This window comes from Drosophila obscura, unplaced genomic scaffold (genome assembly GCF_018151105.1).
Source record: "Drosophila obscura isolate BZ-5 IFL unplaced genomic scaffold, ASM1815110v1 contig_186, whole genome shotgun sequence".
Taxonomy (NCBI): domain Eukaryota; kingdom Metazoa; phylum Arthropoda; class Insecta; order Diptera; family Drosophilidae; genus Drosophila; species Drosophila obscura.
Window position 1 is genome coordinate 2,644,260 of NW_024542774.1, and position 13,595 is coordinate 2,657,854.

A 13,595-nucleotide genomic window follows, 5' to 3' on the forward strand; every position below is an offset into this window, starting at 1 on the left:
ATTTTCTCTGCCGTGATTAGATCAAAGCTAACGCAATCCATTTTCCACCCCTTTTCTTTTTTGGTTAGATCCCACCGAACCGCTCGACATTGACAATCACCTGGCGCAGCAGATCCATCGACTCGATCAATCTCCCATGCATTCGATAGCCCATCATCACACCGGGGACGAGAGCAACTCGAACCTGGTGCAGCACATCAAGAGCGAGGTGATCGATGCCAAGCACCTGGCTGCTGCACAGCAGCATGCGATCTCCCACGCCCAGCAGCAGCATGCCCATCATCAGGCCCAGCAACAGCAGCAGCAGCAGCAACACCTCCATGCCCAGCAGCTGATGGCCCAGAGCCAGGCTCAGCAGCAGCAGCAGCAGCAACAACAACAGCAGCAGCAGCATCAGCAACAGCAACAGCAGCAGCATCACCAGCAACAGCAGCAGGCGGCGGCAGCGGCCGCGGCAGCTGTGCACGCCCAGCATGGTGGGCATGTGTCGCACGCGGAAATCAGTGGGGCAACTGTCATGGAGATTGATCCGAGCCAAATCAAGCACGAGCCTGGTATGATAATAACGCCGGAGATTGTCAATATGATGTCCTCAGGGCATATGGGTGAGTGTTGCATCAAATATTAATCTACATGTTCTACGTGAACGATCCAATACTGACATATACTGATGTTTGTTTCTGGTTCTGGTTCTGGTTGCAGATATGTACAATTCGGACACGAGCGAGGATTCGATGATGATCGCCAATGGCTCGCCGCACGATCAGAAGGAGCCGCACTACACGAACTTGGATCAGCAGCATGGAGGCGGGCTGGGTGGCAGCGTTTGCGGCCCCGGTGGTGCTGGTGGTGGTGGGGGCATGGGTGGTGGGGCTGGCTCTGGCTCTGGCGAGAAAGGTCAGTTTAATGGTCCCAAAGCTTGGACACAAGATGATATGAATTCAGCTTTAGATGCATTAAAGAACCAAAACATGAGCCTGACGAAAGCATCTGCCATTTATGGCATCCCATCGACCACCCTCTGGCAGCGTGCTCATCGTCTGGGCATCGAAACGCCCAAGAAGGAGGGCGGCACCAAGTCGTGGAACGAGGATGCCCTGCAGAACGCCTTGGAGGCGTTGCGCTCGGGCCAGATATCCGCCAATAAGGCATCGAAAGCCTTTGGCATACCCTCATCGACGCTCTACAAGATAGCGCGTCGTGAGGGCATCCGCCTGGCGGCGCCGTTCAATGCCGCACCAACCACATGGACGCCCGAGGACTTGGAGCGTGCATTGGAGGCGATCCGGGCGGGTAATACCTCTGTACAGAAAGCCAGCGCTGAGTTTGGCATACCCACAGGTGAGTCGGCCCTAAATCCAAATCGAAATCCAAATGGGATACGGAATTCAAATCCGGGATCGAAATTTTCTCGTCGTTGCTTATTCTTCTCCGATGCTCGATTCATCTCCGTCTCTTGCTGTCTCTCTGTCGCATTGTCTCTCGTTCTTCGCTCTCGTGTCGCATCCATCCGTCTGGGCATTCCCAAAACTAATCCCATTCTCTCCCTTCCCTTCACTCCACTTCAATTCAATTCACTGCCACAAAGGAACACTTTACGGACGCTGCAAGCGGGAGGGCATTGAGCTGTCGCGTTCGAATCCCACTCCATGGTCCGAGGATGCCATGAACGAGGCCCTCAACTCAGTGCGGTAAGTCTTTGATTCGATCTGAATGCTCTGCGAGCTAGTATCTTGGCCAACTAATCCCCACATTCGCTCGCATTCCTCCAACAGGGTTGGCCAAATGTCCATCAACCAGGCGGCCATCCACTACAACCTGCCCTACAGCTCGCTCTACGGCCGCTTCAAGCGGGGCAAGTACGATGTGGTGGCCAACACTAGCGGCGTGTCGCTGATGAACACCTCGGGCAACACCACGGGCAGCATTGAGATTATCGAGCACAGTCAGGAGAACTCGGTATGTAGCTCCCTCTCTCGCTCTCTCTGTCTCTCTCTCTCTCTCTCTCTCTTCGTCCTCCTATACAAACACGCACTCACGCTTTGACTAACCAAAAATAACAATAACAATTGATTTATTTATGCAAAAGTTGCATATGTTGCAGCAACAGTTCCCGTACAGTCCATCGCCGCATCCGCCAACGCCCCAGCATCATAGCACACCGCAGCATCACAGCTCGTCCCAGGGGCCGCCAACGCCGCAGCATATGCAACAGCATGTGGTGCACATGCAGCAACAGCAATCGCCCCACCAGGGCCACCATCCGCAGCACATGCAGCAGGACGTGGTGACGTCAAGCAGCCAGGTGGTGCATAGCCAACAACAGCAACAGCAACAGCAACAGCAGCAGCTTCAGCAGATCTATCAGCACCATGGCACGCCCGAGCGTAGTTGAGAATCACTGCATGCTGCGGCAATAATGGGCAGCACCGGTGGATTAGGAGGGGGAACAGGTGGAGGTGGTGGTGGCTCTAGCACCAGCACCACTACGGCCAGCACTACGCCCTTTGCCAGCATATCAGCGTTGGTCAGCGGACCGGCTGTCGCACCTCCAGCCACAGCCACAGCAGCAGCCACTGGCACCAGCAAGCGCAAGAAATCGTCCAAACAAAAGCGTTGAAAGCAGGATCTGCCGCGGGATCAGGGGTACGTTCAGGAGCAAGAGCAGGAGCAGCTACATGATGATGATGAGGAGGAGATGAAAACGATTGCCGGCGTGGCCAAGTCCGAGGACATCAAGTTTAGATTTAATTACAAGCACTGGAAGCGCAAGCTGATGCAGTTCCATTTGCTAATGTCCAGCAAACAGTAGGAGCAGACGGAATAGGTCGGATAGAACAGGCAGATAGGGTCGAGTCCCCTCCCCCAACCCATTACGAACTTCCCAAGAGTAATCCAATTCAATCCAATCCAATCACAATTACAATTAACTAGATTTGGACATTAATTACACAATTGAGATGTGTATAAACTGTAAATATAACGAGAAATATGCTTTATCTACATTATACGGAACATAGTTAAATAGATGTAGGTTCTCAAAGTCCTTTGTTCTAGCCGAGTAAGCAGACCGTAGAGAGAAAGAAAGATATATACATATACATATACATATATATATATATATATATATATATATATAGATCAGACCGTACAGGAAACATGAATTTTGCTTTGTCTAGACTCGAAAGATAATGAATTAGTTTTGTGGAGCTACCGGCTTGAAGAGTAGTTGGTTTTTAGTGGACATAAAATATGCATAAACGTACGTATACGTATACGAATACAGATAAACATACAGATATAAAGGTATATATCTATATGTATATATATTTTGGACTTGTAACCATTCGGAGAACTTTGAATGAGGGTCAAAAGTAGGTGTAAGAAAAATGTAGCAGAATTCTGATTCTAGTTATTTCCCTTCCTCTCTCTCCCATACACACACACACCCACACACACCACTATCATAATTTTCGCTTAGTGTGAGACTGAAAGTGCGCCGTAAAACCAAGAAGCCCGTATAGCCAAGCCCAAAACAATAGCGAAAAGAGCGAAGAAATACTTGAATCAAATCAAATGCTGTATACCATACCGTTGAAAGCGAGGGAAGGAATGATTAAATACCTTAAAATAGAATTAAAACGAATTATCACGGTTCTAGCAATTAAACTCATTAGCGTGTAACGACAAAAGAAAGGAAACAAACAAAAAAATCACCCAGCTGAAATGCAGAAAGAAAGTTATATGAATTTTGCGGAATCGCCCTGAAGACACAACATTTTGATTTCATTTAAAATTGAATTTAGGATACGTAGAAAATACATTATGTAGAATTGAAGTAACATGTGAAATAAAATGTATTTTTGATAAAAAAAAAACAAAATCATAAGTGGAAACAGTAGAATTTTGCCAACACATTGCAAACGCAGACGAGTATGTAAGAGAAAACTACCAATAAATAAATACACACCTATATATATGCAAACATATATACATATATGTATGTATGTACTTGGAATCCTCCAAGTTAATTGTAAAATTTCTAGTGTTATATCAGCACACAACAAAAATTGAACACAGTAATACAATAATAAACCCAAACTTCTGCATAGAAAATTTGAAAAAAGTTTTTCTTTCAGGCAACTTTAGGATGCCCCTTGAAATTATTATTTAGGTATATCCGTAATGAGATAGAAGATCTTTCCACCAACTTCTGCATGAATAGTAAATTTAAAAATTTAAAATTAAAAAAAAAATACGAAAGAAAGAAATGTATGATAACTTCCAGTAGCGTAAATATGTAGAAATCCAAATCAAACCGAAAATGAATATGAATATGAATACGGGCTATAGTAGTACACAACCATCAGAAGTAACTTTGACTATTTTTGGTTTCATCTCAATTTTAGGCGAATCCGGAGAGGAGAGCGCATGGTGGAAACAACTGTAAATAAATTTAAATATAGTTTTAATAGTGGTTAAGAAAGCTAGAGGGAGAGGTACATATGTGGAATTTGAGAATCAAAGTTGCAAACTAATTTATTTTAGCGTTATAGATCCGTAGAACTGAATGCAATATGCTTACCTTATACTCGACATTATTTAATTCTATTCCTATTATCTTTAGTTGGATTCACAAGTGTTTTATAGCAAAACTGTATATCATTGTAAATTAATGAAAGCATATGAAGTACGAGTAGCATATACAAAAGTTAAATCAACAATAAAAAAAAAATGCAAAAATATCATAACATTGTTAAAATTGCCGCAAGAGCAATTAAAAAAAAAAATTCCCAGAATCTTGAAAAAGATGGGGAAAATGGATCACTGGAAACTAAAAACTAAATGAAATATTACATGTAACCCTAAGCTAACTAAACGTATAAGTGTAACCTTTAACCACTCAATATTATAGCACATTTTGGATTATCAAATATGCGTATACAGAAATATCTATTATAAACCATAAATGTAAACCACCCATACAGACAAAATCCCCAGAAAAGGAACCATCTATCTATGTAACAGGCGAAATAGAGAGAATACAAAACAAAACACCCATGTAATAAACGAAACAAACCACATTTAATGTAATATTGGTATAACGTAATTTTTAAAGTGAGGTACTATAAATAAAACGATTAAATAATAAATAATGTGCGTTTATTCTTCAACTTGCGTACACTGTATGTTAACATTCAGTGGCTCTGTGTGTCTGCAAAAGTTTTCACCAAACGGAGAGCTTTTGTGTTGACAGGCTTTTTTAGCTGTTAGTTTTCTAAAAATAAGATTTGAATTTCTAAATCGCAAACTAAAAAGCTTATCGAAATAAACAACAGAAGACAAAAAGCTTTGTCTCTGTACATTTGATCTTGGCTCAACAGATTCGTTTGGCTCTGTTATGTTAGGAGAGCTTTACTGTTAGCCGCTCTGCGGTTGGCGCATGCTCTGCGCACATGGGTCCATCAGCGTTTCGCATCGCACTCACTTGGAAGCGGAGGCCAGTTAGAGTTTTTCCGCCTGCTGCGAGTGAACGGTTGTTTCGGCATTTCTCGTATTCTCCCATGCTTTGCACCGTTTCCTACCGCTACGCATAAGATTTTTTACCAAAAAAGAAGACAAAAAAAAATTATAACAGCCGTAGCGTTTTTTCAGGGCACAAAAAACAAAACAGCACAAGACACAGAAAGGGAAGACATTTGCGCAATTTCACAAGGAAACAACAAGGATTTGGAGTCAACAAAAGCCGAAGCAATTTGTAAGTGTAGACTCGTAAACAAACGCGCAAAAAAAGTGCCGAGTTGCGACTCGTGAACAATGGCCGTGACAAGGGCTAGGTGAGGGAGGGGGGAGAGTCAGCGTTATCAGTAGTGTAATTGATTAACCTGCAGTAATTTGTGTGAAATACAAATTGCAAGCGACGCTTGCCAGTGAAAGTGATTGTGAGATTGTGATCTAATTGAGTGGGGGTGGTACATTGTGTGAATGATGTAGGACGGCGGATGCATCAATTTAGAAATTCACAGGGATTTGCAAAAAATGAAATAATGCCCTGTCCGCGCTCACAAAGTGTTGAATTATTAATGCCTCCCCCACGCACGCACACGCGTACATTAGGATATCGGTTCACCTGAGGGGTGGGCTGGGGTCGAATTGGGTTTGGGGATGTTGTTGCGGGCCAAAGGTGGCAAACTGGAGCTCCAGGGCCCAAAAAGCACAGCTCACACACTGTTTAACTGCATAAACAGTTTATTTTTACTTGTCAGGAGACAGCTGTAAGTTCAAGTGTACGACACCCGTAACCCTCGCGAAATTATATTACGCATGGTACACACACACACATATCGGTCGGTCGGACATGAAAATAACATGTTCATTGTGTATACACATGTAGGGCAGCTAACCGTGTACCGTTCAACACGTTTTTGCTTATTAACTTAAAGATAATAAAGCGTCCCCAAACAACGTGTTTGCGTATTAAAATAGAGAGACAGAGACAGATACAGAGAGTGATAGGAAACACGCGAGAGAGTAAAAAGCCATATGTATTGTGGGAGAGAAAGCTTTTTATTTTGCTCTCGTTGTAGCACAGCTGATTGCTATACTCTGCTCGGGGAACTGTGCTCGCAACTGCATTGGCATTCATATCTGAATTTATGTACATATGTATATGTATGTAAATTTGTATTGTAATCATTTACAACAAGTGCCACCTACTGACTGGGATGGTGGTGTCCGAAATGGCGACACTGGCCAACAAGGTCTAGGGCATTGAGTGTGACCGCATTCAGGAATCTTCTGTGTGTGCTCTCTGACCTTGAGATTTTCTAAATTGTTTTAAATTGCGGATATAAATAGTTAGAGACGGTGGGTTAGCTTTCATCAATTATGTTGATGAATTACTAAAAAGTTTGTTAAAATTTGGGACCTTGAAACGAATTTATTCGCAACATAACCCACAACAAGTAGTTAAGAGTACTTTGAGGCATCAAGTTCACGGAACTGAAAACAATCAGCAGCTGGCTTCACGTTTAATGGCCAGAGGCCAAGATAAGTGTGGACGGTGCGTGTGGGTGTCATTCCGCGTCTCGTTGCGTGCTCAATTGCATGGATGGGAATTGTGTTGAAAGGGGCTTAAAGATGAAGTTTAAAAAATCGATTAACAATGTTTTCGCTAGTACTGTTTTAATCCTCGTACTCATAGTATATGGAAAATGTGAGATGATAGAGGACACCCATTTGTTGCAATTAGACTCAAATAATAATAGAGTAAAATAGAGTATTTACTACGATTATCGTTCTTATTTGTTAAAGACTCATTGCTTGCATCAATTAATGCATTAAATTAATATATATTTGTATTTGTATGCCCCTTGCCTCTTGCAGCTCTCTTGCACCCCACAACGAAACTCCAAGAATAGTCGCTGGCCCAATCGCAACTCGACACTGAACGTAGCCCGCCCCAAGACAGGAAAACGCCTGAAGCACTCACTTCTGCGGCTGCAACATACACGCAAGTGAGTAGACGCGGACGGTAGCTAACGGTAGCCTGGTTACCAATGGGAATTAACGGATTTTCAAGTTGAAGCTCTTTTATTTGACCTATGAAAACATATTGATCAGTTTCGAATGTCAAGGTTGGGGCGGCATTAAAGTACAGTGGAGTTGCAAATTGTGTGGATTTGAAACTAGATGAAGAACTCATTAATTATGCAGTCCTTATTTGTGGCTTGTGACCCGAAACTGGAATTGTTCCAAGGCAATCAGCATGGACTGTCTGAGCGACTACTACCCAAATATGCTAATGAAATGTTGTTGTTGTTGTTGTTGCCTGGCCTGCATACGAGGCTCGTGGCCAGCCCCAGCCCTAGTCCCAACTGTTGCAAAAAGTTACTTCAAGCATATGTGTGGGTGCGTATGCGTGTGCGTGTGTCGCCCTTAACAACGGTTGTCCTTAGGCTGTCGAAAAATAAGCAGCAATCGGATGGGATGTGGCCCTCCCTGCTTCCCTCCCACTTGGTTAATCCCTCAGCCAACTGACCCCTTAACCCTTGTCCTGTTTTGTACGGTGTCTCTCTTGGTTACCTCTGGCTTGCTGGAAACCATCAAGGATAGCAAAACCACATCGCATGCTCGATTTCCTCCATTGATTTTGATTGCATGCAATGGCTTGGCTCTGAACTTTCACATCTTACTGGCTAGTCGGGAGTCGAAAGTGAAAACGAAATGCATTCGTAATCGTAATGCTCTGTGTTCGCAGAAACTCTACTCTAGGATTCCCACTACTACAGAGAAGGTACTTACATATGTGAAGAAATGATTGCGAGTTTCACTTGTAACTACAAATTTAAAAAGTGGACTGCAATAATCGGATTTTGTATTCCATGAAGGAAGTATTATAAAACTCCAGAAATTCCCAGAAATCCGAAATTCCCATAGGAGCTTGTTTGGATCCATTACCTACGTATGAGTAATACGAGCACATGAGTATTATTAAGGATTATTATTACATGTCCATCCGTCTGTCTGAATTTATGCGCATATGCATGTGTATTATAAGCATTTTTAAAATGTAACCAATGGCAAATGAAAGAGTGTTTTCACCATCGTTCTGGAAAGCCCTTTCGGTTTTTCGCTTGTGGTCTCATTTGTGGTGTTGGCAAAAATCGAAATGGATTTTTGCGGTTGCTTCTCGGAACTGCAGTCTGTACACCGTTTTCCGCTGAAGAGCTTAATGAGACACATTTATGCGTGTGGTAAAGAGCCCCTTTAAAAGCCGTTACGCATTTTGATATGATTTTGCGATAAAATTGTTAAAGTGCATTCTGCGGAAATATGAAATTAATTGAGCTATGGGTTAGCTTAATTAATTAAATTGAATTTTAGCAGCCGAACAATGTCCTCTCATAACATAATAAACGTAATTGAATTCCATTGGACATATCTGTGGATAATTGAGCGAAAAAATAGCTTGTTGTCTACACAATTAGTATTGAATGGCTGGGGTGGCTGATTGGCATCGATTGTTGGCCAACACATAAAAGCCAGTTAAAGGTGGCTGCAACTGTGCAGCTTCATTGATGTCATTGTGTATTGAAGCCATTTTCATTATGTAGAGTCCTCCGTACATGTCCTGCTCTCGGGCGACTGCACAATATTTCCTGTCATGTGTCCTTCGACAGACCACGCAACCTCATGCCAGGCGAAAAAAAGAAAACATATAGACACACACACACACTACAATAGACCTTGCTCGTCACTGCCAACGGTGCGTATGAGCATTGTGTGCCGATTTTCTCGTTGCTTTCATTATCAATGTCAATGTGGTGGAAGAGTCTCACTAGCAGATTCGCATATCTGTGAGATGTGACGCCTCTAATGAGGTGCTCACATCTCACTTTCAGTCGCTGATTGTCTCACCCCGAGATGAGAATGAAGACAACACGTACTCTCTCTTCTATAGGTCTCAAACAGTACGAGGAATTCGTTCATTCGACTTTGTTTCAATGAGCAAATACTCGTAAATGAAATTGCTTTATTCTCGTGTGTGCTTTTGGTCCGTTTCGTTCTGATGAGACATGAGACTTGATTAATGTCTCTGCACTTTCATTCTCAGTCTTATCTGCTACTCGTATTATTGCATTGAGGGAGCGGAGAATGCTTTTGTTCCACACTGTTTTACACATTGATTTGCATTCACATTTATAGTTTCTTCGAGAGGCGTTCCTCTTTTCCTTTTATTTGTAGCGCGAAATTACGAAATATTTTCTACTTTATTTTTGTTGTTGTTTATATTTTGTTATTAATTAATTTGCATTGAAAATGCGACTACGCAGCCTGAAATATTTTGAGGGCGTTTTGTAAGTTGAATAAGACTTATCCGAGTGAACCAAAGAATCATGAAGAAATCTTTTGTGTGCCATTTCCATTTCGATTTCCATTATCAAGCAGCGTCTGTAGGATGAGCACTGCGGGCACCGATGGAGGAAGAGGAGGAGGAGGAGGCGTTGGAGGTGTAGGAGAAACTGCACCGCCCACAACGCCATCACCGTCTGGCCATGGACCGGGTTCGGGATCAAGTCGTCGCCTCAGCCACTTGTCGGGCAGCAGCACCCGTTCAGGAGGAGCTGCCACCATGGGCAACGTGGTTGGCTGGCTGAAGCAGGTTTCTGTCAAATTCCATCCGAACTCCATACCCTAAACCCATTGATGTGACCCCAGCACCCCCCTGTACCCCCCAGTACCCCACAGTACCCACCGTACCCCTGTGTATACGTGTACCAAACACCCACCACCCACCCCAACCTGCACACCTCCCAAGGCAATGCTCATGCCTCCCCCTAGCTTTGTTCCTATTTATTTCATTTCTTGCCTCCCGCTTGCATCTTAAGTTGCCGTTCCGTTGCCGTTGCCCCTGGCCACAGTAGGCCAGACTTACTCAATGTTGTCGTTCTGTCAGTGTGCAGTGAGAGATTTCAGTTTCCAGGGTGCATCAACTGATCCATGTGCGCTGTTCTGCTCGCTTCCAGGCTTCCATCGAGGTGCGCGACGCAGGCACTCGCACCCTGTCCATGCTCCAGAGCAGCAATCCAAACTTTCGATCGCTCGATCTATCGCTGGGAACGCCGACGGCCACTGTGCCCAACTCGACATCCGTACCCGCCGCCACATCGAGTGCCGCTGCCTCTCTGTGCGGCTCTACCAACTTTGGCAACGAGGAGGACCCCATCGGCAGCCTTTCCCTGACGCCGCAGGACGCCCGAGAGCTGCTGACACACCCAACGCGCGCCTACGTCTACGGCTCCGTCAGCCAGCCCCAGAGTCCACGGCATCGCGGATCTGCGTCGCGCATAGCACCACACGGCCTGAACGGCCGTTCCACGTCGATTTCGTCGCAGTTGGAGAAGACCAAGAAGCTGCTGAAGATGACCGAGGGCGACGACAAGCCCCTGACCATTTTGCACTACAACGATGTCTACAACATTGAGTCCATGGCTGAGACGGAGCCCGTCGGCGGGGCAGCCCGATTTGCCACCGCCATCAAGAGCTATGCACATCTCAATCCGCTGGTGCTCTTCAGCGGCGACGCCTTCTCGCCGAGCATGTGTAAGTAGCAGCTCATCCCACCAGCAAGATCGTATTGACAAGCATATTCCCCCTTTTGCAGTGAGCACCTTTACCCAGGGAGAACAGATGGTTCCAGTGCTCAATTCGGTGGGAACACACTGCGCCGTCTTTGGTAATCATGATTTTGGTAAGAGCAGCGGAATGGCGAAACCTTCCCAAGAATCAGAACGTAATCTAAGCATTGCCCTTGTAGATCACGGCCTGGATGTGCTGGTGAAACTGATCAAGCAGACGGAATTCCCCTGGCTCATGTCCAATGTGGTCGACAACGAAACCGGCCGTCCCTTGGGTGGGGGCAAGATCTCCCACTTCATTTTGCACAACCAGATCTCGATTGGCCTGATTGGGCTGGTGGAGCGCGAATGGCTGGAGACGCTGCCCACCATAGACCCCAACGAGGTCACCTACATCGATTACGTGGAGGCGGGCAATCGTTTGGCCCGCGAGCTGCGCAACGAGGGATGCGATCTGATCATTGCCCTGACCCACATGCGCACACCCAATGACATCAATCTCGCAGAGAAGTGCAATGGCATCGACATCATTCTGGGCGGCCATGACCACGTCCGGGAGGTGACGGAGATCAACGGCAAAATGATCGTCAAGTCCGGCACGGACTTCCAGCAGTTCTCGGTCATCACCATAGAGCGGGATGCGGTCAATCGGGAGCACTTTACTACGGATGTAAAGTGTGTGGACGTGACAGCCAAAATACCGGAGGACCCGGAACTCAAGGAGGAGCTCTCCAAGTATGCCAGTAAGTAGTCGGGGCCATGGGTCTCAGAGGCTGCGAGTTTCCCCTCTCATTAATGCATCGCTTGTTTCTGCTGCAGAGTTCATTGAGAGCAAGCTGTCGGATGTGATGGGTGTGTTCAGCGTGGAGCTGGACGGACGCTTCTCCCGCGTGCGCACCCAGGAGACGAATCTGGGCAATTGGGTGTGCGACGTGGTCCTGGCTGCGGTTGGCGCCGATGTGGTCATACTCAATGGCGGCACCTTCCGCTCGGACCGCATCCATCCAGTAGGGGCATTCACCATGGGTGACCTGGTCAATGTCATACCCATGAGGGATCCCCTCATCCTGCTCGAGGTCAGCGGTCGTGTGTTGTGGCAGGCCCTGGAGAACGGTGTATCGGCGTATCCCAAGCTGGAAGGACGCTTTCCCCAAGTGGCTGGCATCAGCTTCGCGTTCAATCCACTGGCAGAGCCCGGCAAGCGCATCGATCCCCAGTTGATTCAGCTGGGCGATGAGTATCTCAATTTGGAGCAGACCTACAAGCTGTGCGTGAAGAGCTACATCTTCATGGGCTGCGATGGTTATACCATGTTCAAAGGCGTCAATGTCCTGGTGAGTCTCCCATCATTTGATGCTCCTGGGTATAATCTACAGCTCTTTTTGTTCCTTTCCCCCAGATGGATGACGATGCTTGTCCAGAGCTGGGCATCACACTGCAGAATCACTTCAAGGCCATCAATTCGCGCAAATGCGGCCAGAACACCAAGCACCGACAGTCGCTGGTGACGCTCTCGAGGAGGCATAGCCTGGTCCAATGCCTGGACAGCATGGACCTGGACGGACCATCGCCCATCCGCAAGCTGTCCGTGGGACACCACAACAAGTCGATGGATTTGTCGCATGGCAACTCACAGAAGGTCAGTCAGTCGTAATACTGCGAGCATGGCAGGCCCGTCCCAACTAACGTTCTGTTTACTTCCTCAGATGCTGCGTCGTGCCTCTCTGGATGATCTGGAGCAGTCCTCTTGCGAGCTGGCGCCACAGCTGGAGCATCGCATTGTCATGATTCAGAACGAAGAGGTAGGAAAAGGTCCATTGCAGTGGCTACAGAAGCCCAATCTTAACCTTCTTCTCGTCTTCTGCAGCATCATCGGCAGCTGCTGTACAAAAAGGAGACGCAGATTATGAACTCGACGATAACCGAGGCGGAGGACGAGTAAAGATTTATTGAAACAACATTTCAGGCATATGTTGCATTTAATTTTTTGATTTCTCTTTCGTTTTTCTAGTTACAAATGTAGACAAATTGATTTTAAGCCAGGGCCCGAGGTGGAGAGAAATATTTGATTAAGTATAAGCACAGAACAAGTATTTAGCTAGCTAGTTAGTTTTGCAGATCTATCATCTGGGATCGATCATATCTATTCTATTGTATTTGCTGTTAATTGTTACCTACTGATCTACTTCGTTTCGTTTTGGCTATGTTTTGTTCTAAACGTTTCTAAGACTTTCTCCGAAAATGTATGAATTAGATATTGAGTGTATGATGTACGTGTACGTGTACGTGTACCTAAAGATAACCACTAGCTAAACTTAATTTAAATATGATAAACTGATTAATTCACAGCTGATTTATATGTTATATATGTATATGTTACGGAGCTACCATCCTTAAATAATTTTTAAATATCCGGTGTGCAAGTTAGCTAATTACTTGCAAATCAATATAGGT

General features: G+C 45.5%; 2 protein-coding genes across 9 annotated transcripts in view; both read left to right on the top strand.

The window, feature by feature from the left end:
• LOC111077031 (broad-complex core protein isoforms 1/2/3/4/5) overlaps positions 1–3,118 on the top strand; it is a 47,434-nt gene extending 44,316 nt beyond the window's left edge. Inside the window, exons 6-11 of one of the 3 annotated variants that reach the window (XM_022371147.2) lie at positions 69–605; positions 703–897; positions 952–1,341; positions 1,589–1,691; positions 1,776–1,959; positions 2,090–3,115. In XM_022371147.2, the coding sequence (XP_022226839.2) occupies positions 69–605; positions 703–897; positions 952–1,341; positions 1,589–1,691; positions 1,776–1,959; positions 2,090–2,395 (1,715 nt within the window). In that variant the 3' untranslated portion in view covers positions 2,396–3,115. Of the gene's footprint in view, positions 1–68; positions 606–702; positions 1,342–1,588; positions 1,692–1,775; positions 1,960–2,089 lie in introns of all 3 variants that reach the window. The other 2 variants (XM_022371146.2, XM_022371145.2) reach the window with 2 other exon arrangements.
• Positions 3,119–5,492: 2,374 nt separating this feature from the next.
• LOC111077033 (mannosylglucosyl-3-phosphoglycerate phosphatase) lies at positions 5,493–13,588 on the top strand. 6 transcript variants are annotated; one of them, XM_022371148.2, is made up of 11 exons: positions 5,493–5,758; positions 7,387–7,517; positions 9,952–10,165; positions 10,530–11,106; positions 11,168–11,254; positions 11,321–11,884; positions 11,961–12,475; positions 12,541–12,780; positions 12,848–12,943; positions 13,009–13,079; positions 13,153–13,588. In XM_022371148.2, the coding sequence occupies exons 3-11, from the start codon at positions 9,962–9,964 to the stop codon at positions 13,208–13,210; spliced, it is 2,412 nt and encodes an 803-aa protein (XP_022226840.2). In that variant the 5' UTR covers positions 5,493–5,758; positions 7,387–7,517; positions 9,952–9,961; the 3' UTR covers positions 13,211–13,588. The 6 variants fall into 6 exon arrangements, with proteins under 6 accessions (XP_022226840.2, XP_022226842.2, XP_022226843.2 ...); XM_022371150.2 differs by having other exon boundaries at positions 5,494–5,758; positions 13,009–13,588; XM_022371151.2 differs by lacking the exon at positions 9,952–10,165 and having other exon boundaries at positions 5,495–5,758.
• Positions 13,589–13,595: the final 7 nt, after the last annotated feature.

Coding starts and splice junctions, on each gene's coding strand:
- LOC111077033 (XM_022371148.2), top strand. CDS start 9,962: ATGAGCACTGCGGGCACCGATGGAGGAAGAGGAGGAGGAGGAGGCGTT. Junction 11,885..11,960: donor GGAGCTCTCCAAGTATGCCA/GTAAGTAGTCGG, acceptor TTTCTGCTGCAG/AGTTCATTGAGAGCAAGCTG. Junction 12,781..12,847: donor CGCATGGCAACTCACAGAAG/GTCAGTCAGTCG, acceptor TTACTTCCTCAG/ATGCTGCGTCGTGCCTCTCT.